The following is a 25,153-nucleotide window of genomic DNA, read 5'->3' on the forward strand; positions in this document are numbered from 1 at the left end:
AAAAAAAAATGTCACTTAAAATTTTTTTTTTTTTTTTAAATGACCCTTTAAGGGCTATGGGCGTAAGTGAAGTTTTGACGTCGCTTCTGCCCTGCAATGGTATGGAGACGGGTGGGGGCCATCTTCCCCTTTTTCGTCTCCATACCCAGCATGGAACAACATCCAATCGCCTCCGCTGCTGCTGACGGCTCCGGTAAATGGCGGAGGGCACCGGAGCGTGGCTGGAGAAGGGGCCCCTCTCCCACCGCCGTTAAAAGTGATCTTGCGGCAAATCCGCCGCAGAGACCACTATTATCGGAAACCGGACCACCGGCCAAAAAAGAGAGGATACCGGGGTTATGGCAGCTAGCTGCTGCCATAACAATGATATTCCTCTTCAAACTTCGGACGTATATCAGCGTGCGGCGGTCCGGAAGTGGTTAACAACAACTTAGTATATCGGCCCTTAACGTTAGTACCAAAAACATTAAGCAACATAAACCTGGGATCTGACTCAAGGACTAGAGAGGTAATCCGATTGAGATCAGTAAGAATCCCTGACCAAAAGGCATCAAGGCGTGGACAGGACAAGAACATATGGAGAAAAAGAAGCAGCCTGCTTACCACATTTGGGACAGGATACCGGGGGCCACCGGGTTCATAATTGTCAATCTTTTTGGGGGTGAAGTAGGCCTGTGCAAGAACCTAACCTAACTGGCTGAGACCATATTAGTCACAAAAGAGGACAAACAACCCTCCCAATCGTCCTCAGTTAAGCCAGGGATGTCTACTTTCCACTTGTCAAAGGTCTTTTCTCATTTATTAGTAGGGGTATGGATAGGCGGAAGAAGTACAGGGAAGATAGAGGTTTGTCTATTACCTTAGCAATAAGCAATTCTTCAACAGGGTCCGATTCTAGGGTGAGAGAAGGTGGGAACGGTTTATGAAATGCGTTTTCTCTGCCTGAGAATTGTTTTTTTTTTTTTTTTGGAGAAGAACGCACATGGTTGACGTTTCTTCTCAAAGGTTTGAAGAAGCACAGCTCTCACTCCCCATTGAAGAAGAGTCCACTTCAATAAAAAATGGATCCCCAGCATTAGGTCTCCTCAAGAGAGGTCCAGAAACAAAGGCCTGTTTTCAAATCATGAAATGCAGAGACAGCTTCAGGAGACCACTCCTTGACATTCGCACCCTTCTTGGTCAAGGCGGTAATAGGCGCAGCAATGGAAGAGTAATTTGTGATGAACTGCCTATAATAATTTGTGAACCCAAGAAAGCGCTGCGTGGCCTTGAGGCTGGCAGGAAGAGGCCAGTTGGTAATGGCCGAGACCTTTCGAGGATCCATATGAAGACCCAAATTAGAGACAAACTTCACCACGCATTTCCCAGACCTTAAAGATATGCATCTTTAAGGTCGGCGAAAGAGCGCAACTTGCCAATTCACTATCCCTCTTGTTGCCCAAACCTGAGGGTCAGGAACACTATTCAGATGCAGAGATACGGATTACCCCAAAGGGGGTATGTAGGGAGAACGTCTCCGGAGAGCTATAACGGGCCCTCGCCCTGTGCCACACCGAAATAGTGGTACGCATCAAATCTGTAATTCCCCTGAACACCAAGTTTACTAAGGGTGGAGTACGACCCCATGATGGCCGCCTCCAGAGTAACCGCTGGGTTATCTTTAGGTTGGGAGAACCACCATCTCACTGTTACCAGGACCGCCACCCAGAAATAAGCCTAAGAGCTGGGTAGGGACAGGCCCCCCTGGGTGAGAGGGAGCTGTAAACTAGAGATAGCCAAACATGGAGGCCTCCCATTCCACACAAAGGATGATATAATTCCCCCCCCCGTAGTTGGTTAAAGAAGGAGGCTGGAGGCACCAGAGGGGAACTACGGAAGAGATAAAAGAACTTAGGTAAATATACCATCTTAACAAGGATCACTCTACCCACTGGAGCAAGAGGGAGAGACCTCCAGACCATACATTTCTGAGAGAAGGTCCTAAGCAATGGCAAGAGTTTCAGCTCAAAATATGAGGACTACAGGGCCCTTTTCACTACACCTAAATATTTAAATTCTGTAGTCCAGGTCAACGGAGTACTAATCTGGGTGCGGGGATCTGAGGTGTGTAACGGGAATAGGAGTGACTTTCCCCAGTTAACCTTGATGCCCGAAAATGATCCAAAAACATCTATGATTTGAAGGGCCGGAGGCAAAAAAGGAGATATCTTTCAGGAGTGTCGTCTGCATACAGGGATATTTTGTCACCCCCGCCTGGATGCCCTCAACCGAGGGAGCAGACCTAATGCGCACCGCCAGGGGTTCCATTGCCAATGCAAACAGGCCCGGGGAGAGTGGGCAGCCCCGTCTAGTACCCCAAGTCAGGGGGAAAGGAGAGGACAGTGAGTTATTAGTACGTATGCGGGCCGTAGGGTTGTGATAAAGCAATTGGACCCACTTAATAAACCGAAGGACCGAATCCAAATTTACGTAGGACAGCCCAGAGGTAGCGCCACTCCACTGAATCAAAGGCCTTAATATCGGTTTACCTACCCGGCATAAATCCGGATTGATCCACATGTACCAAAGCAGTGATCACAGTGTTCAAATGACCGGCCAGGACCTTAGCTCAAAATTTTTTGCATCCACATTAAAGTGATTGTAAAGGTTCGAGTTTTATTTTTAAAAAATAACAAACATGTCATACTTGCCTCCACTGTGCAGCTCGTTTTGCACAGAGTGGCCCTCGTCTTCTGGGGTCCCCTGGCGGCTCCCCCGCGCATCAGATAACCCCCTAGGAGAAGCGTTCTCCCAGGGGGGTTACCTTGCGGGCACGCTCCCGAGTCCAGCATTTGCGTCCATAGACACGAATGCCGGACTCGGCCCAGCCGTCATTGGATTTCATTGACAGCAGCAGGAGCCAATGGCTGCGCTGCTATCAACCTATCCAATCAAGAGCCGGAACCCCGTGGAGAGAGGGCCAGTGCGTCTCCGCCGGGGGGAAATACGGGGCTCAGGTAAGTAAAATGGGGGGCTGGGGGCCGGTCACTGCCAGGTGTTTTTTCACCTTACTGCATAGGATGCAATAAGGTGAAAAAACACGAGGGTTTACAACCCCTTTAAGGAAGGATATTGGCCGGTCCGAGGAACACTGCTCCGGAGCCTTCCCAGGTTTGAGAAGGCCCACAACAACTGCTTCAGACATGGAAAGAGGAAGACACCCCTCCTCCATTGCTTTTTGAAGCAATAGGAAGCAGTTCCTTTCGCATAGGTCTTAAAGAATTCAGCAGGGAGGCCATCAAGGCCCGTTTTTTTACGATTTTGCAGGGAAGCCACCGCCCGATGGAGCTCCTCCAGCGTAATGGGGGCATCCAATGCATCTCTAAAAGTAGATGTTAAGCATGGCAGCTCAATTTCCTCCAGATAGTCATATAGTTCCTCATCCATGCCCACCTTCCTGGAGCTATATAGCTCTTGATAAAACGATGCAAAACAAGCATTAATAGAGGCAGGATCAGTCATCAGCGACCCGTTAGAGTCACGAATGCTGGAGATAGACACAGGTGAGGAACTCTCCCTAGCCAACCATGCCAGCATACTCCCAGTTTTTTCCCCATGTTTGAATATGCGTTGGGATTGATGTAGAAGCTGGGTTTTAGTAGCAGATGTTCGGAGCAGAAGAACATCTCTTAGTGCCGCCTGAAAATCAGAGTACACTCGGGAAGCTCTTGACAGGGAGTACTCTACCTCAAGGGCAGCCACCCTCTCTTCAGCCCTCAGCAAATCCTCCCTCAAGCCCCTGCGAACCTGACGCACCTGTGACTGCAGACTGCCTCTGGAAAACGCTTTAAAAGCATCCCAAGACGTGGACAGAGATATAGAACGGTCCTAATCCTTCGAGTAGTGTATCATGTCAGATCTATACGGCTCAGAAACTCTCGAATCGGACAACCAGAACCTGGATAGATGCCACAAACTATCCTGCGGGGCAATAGATACATTCAGTTTCAAGGCAAGGAGGAGCATGGTCCAAAATGCCACGAGGTAGGATGGAGATGTCCCAAATTCTAGAAAGGACAGACCCCCCAGCATAGACTAGGTCTATAAGGGAAAAGGTTTTATGCGAGGCGGAATGACAGGTGTAGGAGCGTTGATGGGGATGATGCCATTTCCACACATCTGTCAGATTGGAGGCTTCCGCCCAAGCGTACCGCTCCGAGGGAGTACACGCCCCGGTGGAAAGTCTTTCCATCCCAGGACCTGAGACCATATTGAAATCTCCAAGAGTCATCACATTATCAGTAGAGTAGGTAACAATTTTGGCAAGACCTCATGCATTCTTGCCCATTCCACCACCCTGGAGTCAAAAATTCCTCCTGGCAAGACCTTCGTCCCCACTGAGCTAAGAGCTAAGATCCTTTGTTGGGGACATGATTCCAAGGTGGCAGGTCCTGCTGGGTTCCTCCGATCCTTCCTGCTCATCAGTCGCCACTACTGGTGGCCTACTCTCAGCTCGGATGTCAAAGACTACGTTAAGGCTTGTCATGTCTGTGCTCAGTCTAAATCCTCCGCACAAGCTCCTGCTGGTTACAATGCCATGGATTTTATCACCAATCTCCCACTGTCTGAGAATAATACGGTCATTTGGGTGGTAATCGATGGGTTCTCCAAGATGGCTCATTGTGTTCCTCTTCCTGGTCTGCCTTCTGCTCCGTGTTCAATTTACTTCTAGTTTTTGGAGAGCCTTTTGCCCTCAATATCGTCTTGGATTTTTCCTCTTCTTACCACCCTCAACCCAATGGACAGACTGAGAGGGTTAATCAGGAATTAGAGGCCTTTCTCGGCACCTTAGTCTTTGCTCATCATGACGATTGGTCCTCTCTACTCCTGTGGGCAGAATTCTCTCACAATAATCATGTAAACACCAGTTCTCAGAAGACACCCTTTTGTACAGTTTATGGAAGACACCCTCAGTTCCCTCTTCCTATGACCTGTTCTCCAGACATACCAGTTTAGGCTACGGCTCAGCAATCTTTGAATTCTATTTGAGGTGACGTTCATGATTCCCTCTGGGCAGCTGCTGACAAATTCAAAGGTTTTGCTGACCGTGGCGGGCGTAAACCGCCTTTCTACAGCCAGGGGACAAAAAGTCTGACTTTCCACCGGAAACATCAAGATCCGGGTTCCTTCTCTGAAGTTTGCCCCAAGATTCATTGGCCCATACTCTATAACTTCTAAACTTCTAGGCCTCGTAAGGGGGGGGGGGGTACTGTCATGAGTCTGCAGTAATGTTCATGTCTGTCTGCTTACCTCTCTGTTGTGTTCAGCTTAGAAACCGATCCCTTTTCACCTGTCTGCTTAAGTAATCTTCCTTCAAGCATAGCTCCACCCCAGCCTCTAACAGGGAACACTATATTAACCTTTGCACTGCAACCAAGCCTTGCTGATCAATATTGTGTGTTTGGCTTCCTGTGTGCTTCTTGCCGTGTGCTCTATGTCGGATTCTGTTTACTGTCCTTGGCTTGTTCTTGACTATCCTTATCTGCTTCATACCCCGACCTTTGGCGAGTTCTTTGACTACCCCTGTCTGCTCGCTGCCCCAACCTTTTGGCTTATCTCCTGACTAGCCCTTGTTGTTCCGGTCTGCTGCTTCCTCTCTATCCTCCAGTAGCCTGCCATGAGCTGGGACACCCTGGGGGGCCGCGACCTGGAGCCAGTTGCAGCAAAGTCCATCCCCACCACTAGGGGCTCTGGTGAACACCTGTTGTCTCTTAGACTCCATGCCCTGGGGAATCTATGCTCCAGCTCCCAGTGTGATCCGTGTTAGTGCTCCAGAGGACCAGCTTTCCTGAACCACCCAGAGCTCCATCCGCGGCAGTCAGCTGTAAGGTCCACTACCTAAGCGGTGCACTCCTGACCCCCAACGGCGCGCATCTGTCCCCTGGCCTCAGGTGACCTGACACCCTGGCTTCTGTTTTTGACTAAGTTCCTGATCTGTGTTATTTTTTTCTATTTCAGGTGCGATTATAACTGCATTTTCTGTCTCTGCTTGGTTTATGGTTCCTGACAGTACATCACACATGGTCAAAGCACTAAATACTTTTTCTGCACTGCTCCTCTATGGGCAAGGCCTATTGGCTAAGTCCTGGGCAATATTTGCTACCAGGTCTCAGGGCCTAGCCAGTGTACATTGCACGGCCAATATTTATGTTTTCCTTCACATTCGTCACTCTTTCTCTTTTGTGTGTTTTTTCACTGGATGGAGGGAGTCCCCAGGCCTACCTTGAAGTCTGGGAGGAGGATGTGTGGCCATTAGGTTCCTTCCTCCCGTGAACGTGGGGGGGGGGACTCTCTTTGGGAGAAGACCTACTACTTGTTGGTTGACTTTGGCTGGCCATGAAGAGAGGGGTCCGCCAAGCCTTTCGGGTAGGTGGACTAAGTTCGTAACCTTGTCCCTGTCCCCGGGGGTTTAGGGTAAGGTCCTAACCCTTCGGGGAGCGGATAAAAGCACACCCTTAAGTGCACTTTTTTCGTGTGTGTTTTCACATGTGGGCCTCTTTTGTACACTGAATGTTTTTTTTTCGCACCACCACAGATTGAAAAATAAATAAATAGGACACTTGTAGGTTTCTGTAGGTCTTCTAAACATAGAAGAAGTGTTTTATTTAACTTCCACATCATGTGCACAGGAGAATCTTTATACATGCTTCCATGACTTGACAATTTAATTTTGTTGATTGCATAAATTAAATGTCTGTAAATGTGATTTTTTTTTTACATACACATATGTTATTTGTATACAGCTCATTAATACTTGGCAACATTCTCCTGATGAAGCCTTTGTCGGCGAAACATGTTGAGGAAAGCAACAGTGCAGCCTTTATGGAGAAAAGAGACATCAATATTTTCTGCTGTATATGTTATATTTTTATAAGATTTTAATGGATACTTAATAAAGAAAATATTTTTAAAAGAATTTTACTTGTTTTAGCACCCTAAAAATCCAACATTTGTTTAATCAAGTGATTAGCGCTGTGTTTGGAGCCACACCCAGGGAAAGTAGCTTGTGGTGTGACCAGGAGAGGATGTGCGAAGGGTTGATGATCAGAAGAGAGATATGGAGGGATCCTTTCTCAGACAAACACACAAAGGTCTCAGTTGGGGGATCAGAAGAGAGATCGATTTATGGTGAAGGGCTGATGATCAGATGAAAGGGATCAAAGATCCCATTTTCTCTCTGAACATCTAAACCTGTGGTTGGGGCTTCATCAGGTTTCTCTGCATATCTCATTAGTAATCCATATTGATTATTATACAACATCTTATGAAATGTTTCTTACATGATGAAGATCCGCCATGGAGTATATCTGAGGTGTATATCAGGGTGTGCTTCTTCCCCACATGTCCAGCGACATTCATAAAGAAGACATTTCCCGCACTCACTAATACACCTCGAGGGTTGTGTGGGAACCCTGATGTACAGGAAGACAGGACTTCAGTGAGGAACAATTCCCTCACACGGGACAGGAATGTGGCTTCTCCCCGTGTGAGATCTCTGATGTGTATTAAGATTGGACTTATCTGAAAAACATTTCCCGCACCCAAGACAAGAATGCGGCTAGGGCTGCAACTAACGATTATTTTCATCTGTGTGTAATCTTTGATGTCTGGATAGATATGACTTCATGGAAAAAAGTTTTTTGCACTCAGGACAGGAATACGGCTTCTCCCCGGTGTGAGACCTTTGATGTGCAACAAGGTTTTGTTTATGTACAAAACATTTCCCACATTTAATACAGGAATACGGCTTCTCCCCAGTGTGAGATCTTCGATGTGTACAAAAATTGGACTTATCTGAAAAACATTTCCCGCACTCAGCACAGGAATACGGCTTCTCACCCGTGTGAGATCTCTGATGTGTGGAAAGACTGGAATTATATGAAAAACATTTCCCACACTCAGGACAGGAATACGGCTTCTCACCCGTGTGAGATCTCTGATGTCTGTAAAGATCGGACTTATCTTGAAAACATTTTCCACACTCAGGACAGGAATTTGACTTTTCCTCTGTGTGCAATCTCTGATGTCTGTTAAGATGGGACTTATCTGGAAAACATTTTCCGCACTCGGGGCAGGAAAACGGCTTCTCACCTGTGTGTGATCTTTGATGTCTGGATAGATGTGACTTCGAGGAATAAAGTTTTTTGCACTCGGGGCAGGAATACGGCTTCTTCCCCGTGTGAGACCTTTGATGTGCCACAAGGTTTGGCTTATTTACAAAACATTTCCCACATTCAATACAGGAATACGGCTTCTCCCCTGTGTGAGATCTTTTATGAATATTAGGAGGTTCCTCAGGATAAGAGGAATACGATGGTCCGGCACCGTCCCGCACAGTCTGAGGTTCCTCAGGATAAGAGCAATACGATGGTCCGGCACCGTCCCGCACAGTCTGAGGTTCCTCGGGATAAGAGGAATACGATGATCCGGCACCGTCCCGCACAGTCTGAGGTTCCTCAGGATAAGAGGAATATGATGGTCCGGCACCGTCCCGCACAGTCTGAGGTTCCTCGGGATAAGAGGAATACGATGGTCCGGCACCGTCCCGCACAGTCTGAGGTTCCTCAGGATAAGAGGAATATGATGGTCCGGCACCGTCCCCCACAGTCTGAGGTTCCTCAGGATAAGAGGAATACGATGGTCCGGCACCGTCCCTCACAGTCTGAGGTTCCTCAGGATAAGAGGAATACGATGGTCCGGTACCGTCCCCCACAGTCTGAGGTTCCTCAGGATAAGAGGAATACGATGGTCCGGCACCGTCCCTCACAGTCTGAGGTTCCTCAGGATAAGAGGAATACGATGGTCCGGCACCGTCCCTCACAGTCTGAGGTTCCTCAGGATAAGAGGAATACGATGGTCCGGTACCGTCCCCCACAGTCTGAGGTTCCTCAGGATAAGAGGAATACGATGGTCCGGCACCGTCCCGCACAGTCTGAGGTTCCTCAGGATAAGAGGAGTACGATGGTCCATCTACACTGTGTGGTGCCGGATGGACATTTGAGGTAGTCGGGTTTTCTCCTGGACTATACTGTGTGATGTCCTCATCTTCTACTTTACAGTCTGGAGACAAAGTGAGACAATCCTCTGAGGTTTTCCTCATCTCCCGTCCATCTACTAAAATAGAAATACAAAGATTATTACTAGACATGAGCAGATTGGTTCCCCTAAACCAGGACTCCGCCCACATCAGGCAGCTTTGTCTCTGAGGATCTTACAATTCCCCCCTCAAGGTAACTAGTAAATGGGTCCTCTGATCTCCTACCAGTTCATTTCTTTATTCATGGACCTTAGTCAGAGAGTGAGGAAACAACGAGAACTGTCTTTTATAGGAGTGACAGTGATGAGGGGATTATAGGACGAGTGTCCTCTCCCCCTCTATCACTCATTGCCATCTTCCCAACACAAGAAGTCCTGCATTTCCTTATTTAGTCCATGATTTAGTCATAATTAACAGCGGGGCTGAGCCTCACCAGAGGTCAGAGAGTGAGGATGGGGGGGGAGAACAACCAAGATGAAGACTGGACTGATCCTGAAGACCACCATCATTGGGTTACTGACTCCTCCCTCATTATCACTTTCTGTTTAAGGTTCCAAAGTTGGAGGATGTTATCACCTTACTATCAACATGTAAAAGTCTGTGCTCCAATCACATCATCAGATATAAAATGTCCAGCTGGTAGGAAATGGGTGTAACAAAAGAGAAGACATATTATGTGTATATATAGCAGTGGGTGGAGGGGAGAGAGCAGAAGTCAGGACTATGTAATGTATAACATAGAGTATATAGTGCAGGGGTCAGGAGTATGTAGCATACAATACACCAAGCAACCATAACATCATGATCATCAACCTAATAGTGAGTAGGTCCCCCTTTTGCCAAGACCTATAACGCATGTCCCAGGTGCCTAGGCCGAGCAACGCCTATGCCAAAAATCTAAATTTTACTGCCAGCTGAACCCCAGAATCTCCATAAATCCAGTCTAGATACATAAATTGTGTCTGCAGCACAGAGAAGGAAGATTATCCGAGAGAAATACAGGAATACAGGACGGGGAACACAGCTCAGGAAAGTGACCAGGGGATTACAGGCTGATATCACCCAGTCCCCGCCCTACTCTGGACCAATCAGTGAGCAGTATGGGTGGAGGAATGTATTTAGTGTTAATGACCCACCTGTGCTGATCTCTGTAGGAGTGTTCTCCTCTATAAATGTCCCCGTTATTCCATCCTCCTCCATAGACTGCTGATCATCCCTCACATACCTCTCTTCTTCTTCTGCTTTAACCTCAAATTCTATATCGATTGGATCTCCACTCTAAACCAAGAAAGTGAGAGAGAATATCATCTGTAAAATGATAAGCTTACATACAAAATACAAATATCATCTCCACCAGTCCATGTTCTAGATGCTCCGTCCCACCAACCTTGTAATGATGAGGGATGGTGTGACCTTCCTGTGTGGAATCCCGGGAATACAGAGGACGGGGACATCTCTCTGGTGGGTTCCCATTACTGGATCCATCTGTAGGAAACACACACACTGACTGAATACATTGTTTCTATGTGTTTATCAGATGATGGGGGATCTAGGTGGACCCTCCGTACTGCTCTCTCCTTTACAATAAAGTCTCCTCTTACCCGGTGATGTGAGGGGCGGCTGATTGTCCATCATGACGTCCTTGTAGAGATCCTTGTGTCCTTCTAAATACTCCCACTCCTCCATGGAGAAATAGACAGTGACATCCTGACACCTTATAGGAACCTGACACACACAATGATACAGTCACCATCCAGACACATCCCTTGTCTGTTACTGGATAATGTCCCAGAATTCCCAGAATCCTCCTCACCTCTCCTGTCAGCAGCTCCATCATCTTCTTGGTGACTTCTAGAATCTTCTCCATGTTATGTCTCTCAGGTTTTAGGGAGTCACATGGAGGCACTGTGATGGTCATATGATCACCTGACTTCACAAGAGGAAATCTCTGTATTGGAGAACCAATAGGAATATCATGTTAGAATCCCAGAATCCTCCTCACCTCTCCGGTCAGGTCTGTGTATTATTAATAGAGATAAGAGTGATGTCATGTGACCTCCCAGAATCCTCCTCACCTCTCCGGTCAGGTCTGTGTATTATTAATAGAGATAAGAGTGATGTCATGTCACCTCCCAGAATGCTCCTCACCTCTCCGGTCAGGTCTGTGTATTATTAATAGAGATAAGAGTGATGTCATGTGACCTCCCAGAATCCTCCTCACCTCTCCGGTCAGGTCTGTGTTTTATTAATAGAGATAAGAGTGATGTCATGTGATCTCCCAGAATCCTCCTCACCTCTCCGGTCAGGTCTGTGTTTTATTAATAGAGATAAGAGTGATGTCATGTGACCTCCCAGAATCCTCCTCACCTCTCCGATCAGGTCTGTGTTTTATTAATAGAGATAAGAGTGATGTCATGTGGCCTCCCAGAATCCTCCTCACCTCTCCGGTCAGGTCTGTGTTTTATTAATAGAGATAAGAGTGATGTCATGTGACCTCCCAGAATCCTCCTCACCTCTCCGGTCAGGTCTGTGTTTTATTAATAGAGATAAGACTGATGTCATGTGGCCTCCCAGAATCCTCCTCACCTCTCCGGTCAGGTCTGTGTTTTATTAATAGAGATAAGAGTGATGTCATGTGACCTCCCAGAATCCTCCTCACCTCTCCGGTCAGGTCTGTGTTTTATTAATAGAGATAAGAGTGATGTCATGTGACCTCCCAGAATCCTCCTCACCTCTCCGGTCAGCAGGTAGATGATCTCCAGGGTGAGGTTTAGTATCTTCTCAGTCATGTGACCCCCGTCCTCCTCCATCCTGATTGGTGCCATCATTTGATCTATACAGGTCTCCTTGTAGACGGATAACTTTGGGAAATGAAAGTAAGAATTATTTGGATGGTATTGGTCACACAATAATAGGATGTGAGGGGGTTAATTGGAGAGTTGCTTTACATTTAAGGACTACTCCCTCTATGGTAACACATTTAGTTTTGACTGTTTAGTGATTGTTACATTTCCAGGAACCCGGGACCCTCTTGGCCTGCCGGATCAGAAATTTCCCTTTTTCTCTGTTGGGTTTGTTTGGTTTCTGAACTGGATTTGATTAGTATTGTAAAAAAGAAAATGAAGTCAACATAAAACATAAGTCCTTATTAATCCGTATATAGATCAAGCTTCAATCCTTGATCATGGAAGGACGTATAAATTCTTCTCCGTAACTTATGCACACTGAATCTGTAGGAAATGCGCTTACCAGAGTAGCTGGACCTCTACATTGTAGGAGGTCAAACGGGCATGATAATCAAACACCATCAGCACAGCGACACCGATCACCTGGATATTTGTCCTCATCCACCATAGCCTGATGACAAGCTGGAGATAGTGTAAACTGTATTGCAGTAATCCTCAATCAGATCCTCAGTGTATTTAGCAAAGCACCAAAGGTAAGAAGTGCCATGGAGATAAAAAGAAAACAAAGTCTTCTACAGTAAGTGTAGACTGATTGCTACTTTATTTCAAAAACAAAAGAAATGTCAATCCTAAAAGCGCTGTGGAGCGCGGTAATAAAGTAAAGCTCAAGAACAAGTAAACAATTCCTCTGGCCGCAGCAGCGCTGCGATGCAGGGTCAGACCAGTGACTAATAAGTAAGACTCAAAGAACGCTCAGCTGTTTGCGTCCGAACAGCTGAGAAGGCTGCGGGTGACGTCACAGGCAGGCTCCACCCCCCGTACGCGGCGTTACGTCCAGATGGACTTCGTCCCTTCGACCGAGGGATTGAAGCTTGATCTATATACGGATTAATGAGGACTTATGTTTTATGTTGACTTCATTTTCTTTTTTGCGCTGCACTTATCTTCTTTATTACATTATTTTCGGGTTGGTGAATCCTTTAGTGTTCAGCTTGCAATATTTGCTTTTTGTTAATTGTTTTGCGCTGATTGTTCCCTTTATCTTATAACTATTTGATTAGTATTAGATCTGCAGACAAGGAATGATAAATACGATCCTTCCTTTGACTTGTTTGCTCTGAGGCAGTGCTGTGAGGTCAATGGAGGGTCATCATGATGTCCAGCAAGGGGAACTTGTTGACCTTTGGCCGGAGTTGCCGAATAATAAGGATAATCACCAAAACTCTGACTGTAAGGCCCCAATCTCCGACAGCCTGCTGACTGACAGGAGTGATGTCACTCTCTGCAGTAAGAGAAGGGATTGGATTGGACAACAGGAGGATGCTGCTGGCGGGGTAGAGAGCTTGTGGGGGAGGAGTATGTTCTCTTCCCTCCAATGGCAGCCCAGTATGGGTAGGAAGAGGACAGCAGGGGGAGGGGTTTGTTCTCTTGGTTGCCAAGTATACTGTAGTATCCAGGACATTGTACAGGGTGGTGGTGGGTTCCTGGGCCTCTGAACTCCAGCACCGGGCACTGCCAGACTCTGTGTCATGGGAAGGCCCCCCAGATTCACAACACTGATCCCTGACCACCCATTAGGCAATTCTTCACAAACCGACCTCATCCAAGAATAAGTGCCCACCAATTGGTGAGAGACTGTCCTTTTTCATTCCCCTTGGTATCTTGAACAATGTTATTATAAGGAGAAGGTCGCCTCCATTTCCTGGCAGGGGTTCTGTAAGGAGGTCTGAAAAGTATGAGCAGGTAGGAGGACCATCATAGATCAAGAGCTTCCCTCCCTACCTTGGAATCCCTCTGAGTCCTACAGCCTCCTCTTCCTTCAGAGCCCTGATGCCTGACAACCCTATCATGGGCCCAGAGCCATTCAACTCCACTACCCCCTCAGGGGCCCCAGAGTCCTCTAGTCTCAGTCCCCCCGTGAGATGTTCCTCAGCTTCTCTACATTTCTCAGAACCCTCAGTATTTATCTCCCTCTGACACCAGTGGTGGAACATATTCTTCATGACAGGCTGGGGAATGTTTTCTTTATCCTGACCAGCAATGTAAGGGGATCTATGCTCCATACTCCTCACCCCGGCACTCCATCATTGTGTTGGCTGCATAGTGTAATGATTGCCCATTAGCTGCCTGTGTAGTGTAATAAGTGCCCTTTCTAGGCCATGTATGGTCAGGATGGTCATTGTCTTGTCTATTTATTGTCAGTGCTGTTTGTTTCAAGCAGTGGTTCTCAACCTTAGTCCTCAAGTACCCCCAACAGTAGGGTGACCAGACGTCCCCAGTTTTCAGGGACAGTCCCTAGGTTGAGGACACTGTCCCCAGACCAAGTCTGTCCCCGGTTTTGTCCCCGGATTCCTGGTTTTGTCCCAGGAACTTGGGGGTGCTCAAGCACCCTCACAAATTCTTAAAGCACCCCCAAAATTCACATACCAGTTTTTATATTTGTTACAGTGTTTTTTTAAAATTGCATTCTACCTGTAAATCCTATACTGATGCCAGGAAGCTGGGGACTCTTTCTTTCCTGTGGAGGGATACAGCAGCTCCTGCCGCATATGCCGATGATCTTTAGCTAGGTCCGGCAGGCAGATTTATATACAGCCTCTTGGTGTCTTCTCAGCCAATAGGAAAGTGCTGAACCCGCCCCCTTCTCCAGCCTGCCTTCTTTGAGTTGTGAGATGCGGGGAGAAGAGGACATGAAGAGAGAGGAGAGAGCTCAGCCCAGCAATAGAACAGAGAGATTCTCCAGCTCCTGGCTGCAGGGAGGGAGTTTTCCCTACACTTGGCCTAAAGAGAGAAAGGAGCAGCTTCAGCATGAAGGGCACATGCTGGTTTCTGCAGTGTGGCATAGTGGAGATTAATAGGGCAGCTCCAGAGAACAAGACCATCCAGGCTGTATTCTGACACCAACAAGGCTTTTGGTCCTTGTGGGGTGGACAGAGCACACACATCCTGCATTACTTTCTGCCAGCACAAAGCTCATGGCTCTTACAGAGACTCTGACAGGGAGAAAAGAATGCAGGATTTCTGTGTGTTCTGTCTGTCCATCCATCCATCTACTTTCCTTATCTTTGACATAAACATTGCTGGTGTTACAATACAAGATAAATAGATTGAAAAAAGGATTTTGTTCTCTGGTGTTATTCTAACGCTGTTTCCCACTCTTTAGAAACTTTCCTCCATCCAGGCAGCCCAGGTGCAGTGTACAGCAGTCCTTTATACAGTGGTGCTATCATAAACATAAATACAGCAGTGTACAACCATTCATGTCAATGACAGGCTGTACGTTGCACCTGGGCTGCCTGGATGGAGGAAATTCAACTGCAATTACACAGAATATTACACCTGTGTGCAAGAGAAACAAATCTCAATAAAAGTAACGTGTACTTTCCCTCTCCCTCCTCATGTCATGCACTCTATTCAAGAGAATCAGCCAATTCGCAACTGTGCACTCCACGTAATACATTCCTGAACTCTGCACCCTGTACATAGCACCCTCCCGAGCCCTGCACTCCCTACGTAGCACCCTCCCAAGCCCTGCACTCCCTACGTAGCACCCTCCTGAGCCTTGCACTCCCTACGTAGCACCCTCCTGAGCCTTGCACTCCCTACGTATTACCCTCCTGAGCCTTGCACTCCCTACGTAGCACCCTCCCAAGCCCTGCACTCCCTACGTAGCACCCTCCTGAGCCTTGCACTCCCTACGTAGCACCCTCTTGAGCCTTGCACTCCCTACGTAGCACCCTCCTGAGCCCTGCACTCCCTACATAGCACCCTCCCGAGCCCTGCACTCCCTACGTAGCACCCTCCTGAGCCTTGCACTCCCTACGTAGCACCCTCCTGAGCCTTGCACTCCCTACGTAGCACCCTCCTGAGCCCTGCACTCCCTACGTAGCACCCACCTGAGCTCTGCACTCCGTAAGTAGCATCCTCCTAAACCCTGCACGTAGCATCCTCCTGAACCTTCGCCCTGCACATAGCATCCTCCTGAATCCTGCACCCTGCATGTAGCATCTTCCTTAACCCTGAACGTAACACCCTCCTGAGCCCTGCACTCCGTACGTAGCACCCTCCCGAGTCCTGCACTTCATATGTAGCACCCTGCTAAACCCTGCACTTCCTACGTAGCACCCTCCTGAGCCCTGCACTCCCTACATAGCACCCTCCTGAGCACTGCACTCCGTATGTAGCTTCCTCCTAAACCCAGCACGTAGCATCCTCCTGAACCCTGCATGTAGCATCCTCCTGAATCCTGCACCCTACACATAGCATCTTCCTGAACCCTGCATGTAGCACCCTCCTGAGCCCTGCACTCCGTACGTAGCACCCTCCTGAGCCCTGCACTCCATACGTAGCACCCTCCTGAGCCCTGCACTTCGTACGTAGCACCCTCCTGAGCCCTGCACTTCGTATGTAGCACCCTCCTGAGCCCTGCACTTCATAGGTAGCACCCTCCTGAGCCCTGCACTCCCTACGATGAACCCTCCTGAGCCCTGCACCCCCTACGTAGCACCCTCCTGAGCACTGCACTCTGTACGTAGCATCCTCCTAAACCTCATAAACTTCGCCCTGCACATAGCATCCTCCTGAATCCTGCACCCTGCATGTAGCATCTTCCTTAACCCTGAACGTAACACCCTCCTGAGCCCTGCACTCCGTACGTAGCACCCTCCCGAGTCCTGCACTTCATATGTAGCACCCTGCTAAACCCTGCACTTCCTACGTAGCACCCTCCTGAGCCCTGCACTCCCTACATAGCACCCTCCTGAGCACTGCACTCCGTATGTAGCTTCCTCCTAAACCCAGCACGTAGCATCCTCCTGAACCCTGCATGTAGCATCCTCCTGAATCCTGCACCCTACACATAGCATCTTCCTGAACCCTGCATGTAGCACCCTCCTGAGCCCTGCACTCCGTACGTAGCACCCTCCTGAGCCCTGCACTCCATACGTAGCACCCTCCTGAGCCCTGCACTTCGTACGTAGCACCCTCCTGAGCCCTGCACTTCGTATGTAGCACCCTCCTGAGCCCTGCACTTCATAGGTAGCACCCTCCTGAGCCCTGCACTCCCTACGATGAACCCTCCTGAGCCCTGCACCCCCTACGTAGCACCCTCCTGAGCACTGCACTCTGTACGTAGCATCCTCCTAAACCATGCATGGAGCATCCTCCTGAACCCTTCGCCCTGCACGTAGCAACCTCCTGAATCCTGTACCCTACATGTAGCACCATCCTGAGCCCTGCACTCTGCACGTAGCACCCTCCTGAACCCTGCGCTCCCTACGTAGCACCCTCCTGAACCCTGCGCTCCGTACGTTGCACCCTCCTGAGCCCTGCGCTCCGTACGTAGCACCCTGCATGTAGCATCCCCTGAACATAGCATCCCTTTGAACCCTGCACGTAGCATCCCCCTAAACCCTGCACGTAGCATCCCCCTAAACCCTGCATGTAGCATCCCCCTGAACATAGCATCCCTTTGAATCCTGCACGTAGCATCCCCTTGAACCCTGCACGTAGCATCCCCCTGAAGGGAGGGGATCATGCTCTGCTTCAGTATGTCACAGTACATGTTGGCATTCGTGGTTCCCTCAATGAACTGTAGCTCCCCAGCCAAAGACAACCTCTGGATATGACGCTGAGCACGTGACCTCAACTTCTTTGGTGGACCATTGCGAGGCCTGTTCTGAGGGGAACCTGTCCTGTTATACCGCTGTATGGTCTTGGCCACCGTGCTGCAGCTCAGTTTCAGGGTCTTGGCAATCTTCTTATAGCCTAGGCCATCTTTATGTAGAACAACAATTCTTTACTTCAGATCCTCAGAGAGTTCTTTGCCATGAGGTGCTTGAAATTTTAAATTTTTTTTTACTTTTTATTTTGACACTGTCCTTTTAACCACTTAAGGACCGCCTAACGCCGATTTATGTCGGCAAAGCGGCACGGGCAGGCAAAATCACGTACATGTACGTGATTTGCCTTCCGCGGGTGGGGGGTCCGATCGGACCCCCCCCCCCCCCCCGGTGCCCGAGGCGGTCCCGTTCTGTTCCCCGGCGATCCGAGATGAGGGGGAGGCCATCCGTTCGTGGCCCCCCCCCTCGCGATCGCCGCCGGCCAATGGGAACATTCCTTTGCTGCTGTATGCTAAACAGCAGCAAAGGAAATGATGTCATCTCCCCTCGGCTCGGTATTCTGTTCCAGCGCCGAGGGGAGAAGACATCAATGTAAGTGCACAACACTACACAACACAGTAGAACATGCCAGGCATACAAAACACCCCGATCCCCCCCCCACCGATCCCCCCCCCCCGATCGCCCCCCCGATCCCCCCCTAATCACCCCCCCCCCCCCCTGTCACAAACTGACACCAGCAGGTTTTTTTTTTTTTTTTTTTTTTTTTTTTTTTCTGATTACTGCATAGTGTCAGTTTGTGACAGTTACTGTGTTGGGACAGTTAGTATTACCCCCCTTTAGGTCTAGGGTACCCCCCTAACCCCCCTAATAAAGTTTTAACCCCTTGATCACCCCCTGTCACCAGTGTCACTAAGCGATCATTTTTCTGATCGCTGTATTAGTGTCGCTGGTGACGCTAGTTAGGGACGTAAATATTTAGGTTCGCCGTCAGCGTTTTATAGCGACAGGGACCCCCATATACTATCTAATAAAGGTTTTAACCCCTTGATTGCCCCCTAGTTAACCCTTTCACCACTGATCACCGTATAACCGTTACGGTTGACGCTGGTTAGTTTGTTTATTTTTTATAGTGTCAGGGCACCCGCCGTTTATTACCGAATAAAGGTTTAGCCCCCTGATCGCCCGGCGGTGATATGCGTCGCCCCAGGCAGCGTCAGATTAGCGCCAGTACCGCTAACACCCACGCACGCAGCATACGCCTCCCTTAGTGGTATAGTATCTGTACGGATCAATATCTGATCCGATCAGATCTATACTAGCGTCCCCAGCAGTTTAGGGTTCCCAAAAACGCAGTGTTAGCGGGATCAGCCCAGATACCTGCTAGCACCTGCGTTTTGCCCCTCCGCCCGGCCCAGCCCACCCAAGTGCAGTATCGATCGATCACTGACACTTACAAAACACTAAACGCATAACTGCAGCGTTCGCAGAGTCAGGCCTGATCCCTGCGATCGCTAACAGTTTTTTTGGTAGCGTTTTGGTGAACTGGCAAGCACCAGCGGCCTAGTACACCCCGGTCGTAGTCAAACCAGCACTGCAGTAACACTTGGTGACGTGGCGAGTCCCATAAGTGCAGTTCAAGCTGGTGAGGTGGCAAGCACAAGTAGTGTCCCGCTGCCACCAAGAAGACAAACACAGGCCCGTCGTGCCCATAATGCCCTTCCTGCTGCATTCGCCAATCCTAATTGGGAACCCACCGCTTCTGCAGCGCCCGTACTTCCCCCATTCACATCCCCAACCAAATGCAGTCGGCTGCATGAGAGGCATTTTGTTTATGTCCTCCCGAGTACCCCTACCCAACGAACCCCCCAAAAAAGATGTCGTGTCTGCAGCAAGCGCGGATATAGGCATGACACCCGCTAATATTGTCCCTCCTGTCCTGACAATCCTGGTCTTTGCATTGGTGAATGTTTTGAACGCTACCATGCACTAGTTATTAGCGTAGGGTACAGCATTGCACAGACTAGGCACACTTTCACAGGGTCTCCCAAGATGCCATCGCATTCTGAGAGACCCGAACCTGGAACTGGTTACAGTTATAAAAGTTAGTTACAAAAAAAGTGTAAAAAAAAAAATATATATAAAATAAAAAAAAAATAGTTGTCGTTTTATTGTTCTCTCTCTCTCTATTCTCTCTCTATTGTTCTGCTCTTTTTTACTGTATTCTATTCTGCAATGTTTTATTGTTATTATGTTTTATCATGTTTACTTTTCAGGTATGCAATTTTTTATACTTTACCGTTTACTGTGCTTTATTGTTAACCATTTTTTTGTCTTCAGGTACGCCATTCACGACTTTGAGTGGTTATACCAGAATGATGCTTGCAGGTTTAGGTATCATCTTGGTATCATTCTTTTCAGCCAGCGGTCGGCTTTCATGTAAAAGCAATCCTAGCGGCTAATTAGCCTCTAGACTGCTTTTACAAGCCGTGGGAGGGAATGCCCCCCCCCCCACCGTCTTCCGTGTTTTTCTCTGGCTCTCCTGTCTCAACAGGGAACCTGAGAATGCAGCCGGTGATTCAGCCAGCTGACCATAGAGCTGATCAGAGACCAGAGTGGCTCCAAACATCTCTATGACCTAAGAAACCGGAAGCTACGAGCATTTTATGACTTAGATTTCGCCGGATGTAAATAGCGCCATTGGGAAATTGGGGAAGCATTTTATCACACCGATCTTGGTGTGGTCAGATGCTTTGAGGGCAGAGGAGAGATCTAGGGTCTAATAGACCCCAATTTTTTCAAAAAAGAGTACCTGTCACTACCTATTGCTATCATAGGGGATATTTACATTCCCCGAGATAACAATAAAAATGATTAAAAAAAAAAAAAATGAAAGGAACAGTTTAAAAATAAGATAAAAAAAGCAGAAAAATAATAAAGAAAAAAAAAAAAAGCACCCCTGTCGCCCCCTGCTCTCGCGCTAAGGCGAACGCAATCGGCGGTCTGTCGTCAAACGTAAACAGCAATTGCACCATGCATGTGAGGTATCACCGCGAAGGTCAGATCGAGGGCAGTAATTTTTGCAGTAGACCTCCTCTGTAGATCTAAAGTGGTAACCTGTAAAGGCTTTTAAAGGCTTTTAAAAATGTATTTATTTTGTTGCCACTGCACGTTTGTGCGCAATTTTAAAGCATGTCATGTTTGGTATCCATGTACTCGGCCTAAGATCATCTTTTTTATTTCATCAAACATTTGGGCAATATAGTGTGTTTTAGTGCATTAAAATTTAAAAAAGTGTGTTTTTTCCCCAAAAAATGCGTTTGAAAAATCGCTGCGCAAATACTGTGTGAAAAAAAAAATGAAACACCCACCATTTTAATCTGTAGGGCATTTGCTTTAAAAAAATATATAATGTTTGGGGGTTCAAAGTAATTTTTTTGCAAAAAAAAAATAACTTTTTCATGTAAACAATAAGTGTCAGAAAGGGCTTTGTCTTCAAGTGGTTAGAAGTGTGGGTGATGTGTGACATAAGCTTCTAAATGTTGTGCATAAAATGCCAGGACAGTTCAAAACCCCCCCAAATGACCCCATTTTGGAAAGTAGACACCCCAAGCTATTTGCTGAGAGGCATGTCGAGTCCATGGAATATTTTATATTGCGACACAAGTTGCGGGAAAGAGACACATTTTTTTTTTTTTTTGCACAAAGTTGTCACTAAATGATATATTGCTCAAACATGCCATGGGAATATGTGAAATTACACCCCAAAATACATTCTGCTGCTTCTCCTGAGTACGGGGATACCACATGTGTGAGACTTTTTGGGAGCCTAGCCACGTACGGGACCCCGAAAACCAAGCACCGCCTTCAGGCTTTCTAAGGGCGTGAATTTTTGATTTCACTCTTCACTGCCTATCACAGTTTCGGAGGCCATGGAATGCCCAGGTGGCACAAACCCCCCCCAAATGACCCCATTTTGGAAAGTAGACACCCCAAGCTATTTGCTGAGAGGTATGGTGAGTATTTTGCAGACCTCACTTTTTGTCACAAAGTTTTGAAAATTGAAAAAAGAAAAAAAAAATGTTTTTTCTTGTCTTTCTTCATTTTCAAAAACAAATGAGAGCTGCAAAATACTCACCATGCCTTTCAGCAAACAGCTTGGGGTGTCTACTTTCCAAAATGGGGTCATTTGGGGGGTTTTGTGCCACCTGGGCATTCCATGGCCTCCGAAACTGTGATAGGCAGTGAGGAGTAAAATCAAAAATTTACACCCTTAGAAATCCTGAAGGCGGTGCTTGGTTTTCGGGGCCCCGTACGCGGCTAGGCTCCCAAAAAGTCCCACACATGTGGTATCCCCATACTCAGGAGAAGCAGCTAAATGTATTTTGGGGTGCAATTCCACATATGCCCATGGCCTGTGTGAGCAATATATCATTTAGTGACAACTTTTTGTAAATATTTTTTTTTTTTTGTCATTATTCAATCACTTGGGACAAAAAAAATAAATATTCAATGGGTTCAACATGCCTCTCAGCAATTTCCTTGGGGTGTCTACTTTCCAAAATGGGGTCATTTGGGGGGTTTTGTACTGCCCTGCCATTTTAGCACCTCAAGAAATGACATAGGCAGTCATAAACTAAAAGCTGTGTAAATTACAGAAAATGTACCCTAGTTTGTAGACGCTATAACTTTTGCGTAAACCAATAAATATACGCTTATTGACATTTTTTTTACCAAAGACATGTGGCCGAATACATTTTGGCCTAAATGTATGACTAAAATTTAGTTTATTGGATTTTTTTTATAACAAAAAGTAGAAAATATCATTTTTTTTCAAAATTTTCGGTCTTTTTCCATTTATAGCGCAAAAAATAAAAACCGCAGAGGTGATCAAATACCATCAAAAGAAAGCTCTATTTGTGGGAAGAAAAGGACGCAAATTTCGTTTGGGTACAGCATTGCTAATTACTGCAATTAGCAGTTAAAGCGACGCAGTGCCAAATTGGAAAAAGACCTCTGGTCCTTAGGCAGCATAATGGTCCGGGGCTCAAGTGGTTAAAATAAAAAAATTTGGGTCACTTTTATCCCTATTACAAGGAATGTAAACATCTCTTGTAATAGAAAAAAAACATAACAGGTCCTCATTAATATGAGATCTGGGGTCAAAAAGACCTCAGGTCCCACATTTACACTAAAATGCAGAAATGCAATAAAAAAAAAAATTCCCCTTTAAGACATTGGGCGGAAGTGACGTTTGACTTTGCTTCCGCCATCCAATGGTGGGGAGCCGCGCGCAGGGGGCGGCCATCTGTCCCTGTGAGACGATCGTCTCCCTGCTGCTACCGAAGGCTCCGGTAAGCGGCGGAGATGACCAAAGCGGGGCCGGAGGGGGGAGGGGGCCCAGAGAAGATTCACCATAGAGACCACTTTTATTTGAAAGCGGACCGCCCGCTGATAAAGAGGGTACCGGGGTTATGGTAGCTAGCCGCTGCCATAACAACGATATTCCACTTCAAAGTGCCGATGTACAACTGCGGCAGGCGGTCCTTATGTGGTTAAAGGACCATATTACTAAAACGTATCTTCAAAATGAAGAGGATGTTCCGGCCCCGTAAGTGGGGGGAATGTTTTGCCCCCCGAAGGGGTTAATCTAGGTTTCCACACTATATATGTGTGTATCATCATCTGCTTGAGATAAAAGACGTCACAGTGACTATGGAGGAAGAGGACGAAACATGACGGGGGGTTACTGGGTGTAAATAGAAAATAAGATCTTATTACCTCCTCTACTGCCAATTTCAGCAACGTCTCCTCACTACTTCCTCCCGACTCACCTCACACCCGGCACTTCCTATTTGTATATGACATCACTTCCTGTCTTTACCTGACATCACTTCCTGTCTTCCATAGAGACTTCCTGTCTCTATGGTAGAAGTGAGAAGATCACCACCTTGTGGAGATCAGAGGAACTGGAGCCCCCGAGAAACGTCTCGTAGTGTGAACACGGCCTTGTGCTGTGTGTGTATGTGTGTATGTACTGTACATCCTTATAGATGGGGTCATCTCCACTCCCACCAAGGAATATGCCTGTGTGTATATATATATATATATATATATATAGATAGATATCTATCTATATATATATATATATATAGATAGATAGATAGATAGATAGATAGATAGATAGATAGATAGATAGATAGATAGATAGATAGATAGATAGACACAGGATTGAAGGCTTCATCCCACCCAAGACACTTTGAAGCCTTCAAACCCAAGACCCCAGCTCTCTGGCTCTCCTGGCTCACTCAGTAGGGGTTCTTCTCCAGCAAAAACAGATAACATAAAATACAGAGCCACCTGGCTCTCTCAGCTTGTAGTTCTAGCTCTCAGCTCTCTAGCCTCATTCAGCCTTTAGCTGCAGCACCTCTCTGTATGGGCCTACCCCTGACCTCTGGCCTCTCTCACTCTCCCGAGACTTACAAACTCCCTCCAGTCCTCTAGACTCACTAGTCACCTCAGTTTTCTCAGTCACCCCAGATTCACACAGCTGTCTCAACTACTCCAGTGCTGTGGGCAACAAATCCCTCCAACATGGGATGCCTTCTCCCAAGTGGGTCACCTCTCTTGTCTGGTGCACACACCTCTCCACAAACAAAGGCTCTGTCTCCAAATTAGAGTTTTAAGTTATGGTCAGGCATGGCTTATAATGAATCTGCACATCTGTCCACTCACATGGCCTGTATGTCCCCAGCAAGACCTGGACACAGGATTGAAGGCTTCATCCCACCCAAGACACTTTGAAGCCTTCAAACCCAAGACCCCAGCTCTCTGGTTCTCCTGGTTCACTCAACAGGGGTTCTTCTCCAGCAAAAACAGATAACATAAAATACAGAGTCACCTGGCTCTCTCAGCTTGTAGTCCTAGCTCTCAGCTCTCTAGCCTCATTCAGCCTTTAGCTGCAGCACCTCGCTGCATGGGCCCACCCCTGACCTCTGGGTGGGGGTTCTCCTGACACCCCGGCCTCTCTCACTCTCCCGAGACTTACAGACTCCCTCCAGGCCTCTGGACTCACTAGTCACCTCAGTTTTCTCAGTCACCCCAGATTCTCACAGCTGTCCCAACTCCTCCAGTGCTGTGGGCAACAAATCTCTCCAACATGGGATGCCTTCTCCCAAGTGGGTCACCTCTCTTGTCTGGAGCACACACCTCTCCACAAACAAAGGCTCTGTCTCCAAATTAGAGTTTTAAGTTATGGTCAGGCATATAACAAATCTGCACATCTGTCCACTCACATGGCCTGTATGTCTCCAGCAAGACCTAGACACAGGATTGAAGGCTTCATCCCACCGAAGACACTTTGAAGCCTTCAAACCCAAGACCCCAGCTCTCTGGTTCTCCTGGCTCACTCAACAGGGGTTCTTCTCCAGCAAAAACAGATAACATAAAATACAGAGCCACCTGGCTCTCTCGGCTTGTAGTCCTAGCTCTCAGCTCTCTAGCCTCACTAAGTGTTTAGCTGCAGCACCTCGCTGCATGGGCCCACCCCTGAC

General features: G+C 47.5%; 1 protein-coding gene and 1 long non-coding RNA gene across 2 annotated transcripts in view; both read right to left on the reverse strand.

The window, feature by feature from the left end:
- LOC141106821 (uncharacterized) overlaps positions 1–9,482 on the reverse strand; it is a 47,359-nt gene extending 37,877 nt beyond the window's left edge. Inside the window, exons 1-3 of the mRNA XM_073597749.1 lie at positions 7,615–9,482; positions 3,297–3,824; positions 860–894 (exon numbers count right to left, since the gene is read on the reverse strand). Of these exons, the coding sequence (XP_073453850.1) occupies positions 860–894; positions 3,297–3,824; positions 7,615–9,226 (2,175 nt within the window). The 5' untranslated portion in view covers positions 9,227–9,482. The remainder of the gene's footprint in view (positions 1–859; positions 895–3,296; positions 3,825–7,614) is intronic.
- A 1,409-nt stretch (positions 9,483–10,891) lies between these two features.
- LOC141105016 (uncharacterized) lies at positions 10,892–23,476 on the reverse strand. The gene is made up of 3 exons (XR_012235519.1): positions 23,382–23,476; positions 11,809–11,937; positions 10,892–11,024 (listed from the first exon to the last, which is right to left on the reverse strand). It is a non-coding gene; the product is annotated as an uncharacterized lncRNA (long non-coding RNA).
- Positions 23,477–25,153: the final 1,677 nt, after the last annotated feature.

Source organism: Aquarana catesbeiana, linkage group LG08 (assembly GCF_042186555.1).
Source record: "Aquarana catesbeiana isolate 2022-GZ linkage group LG08, ASM4218655v1, whole genome shotgun sequence".
Lineage (NCBI taxonomy): Eukaryota > Metazoa > Chordata > Amphibia > Anura > Ranidae > Aquarana > Aquarana catesbeiana.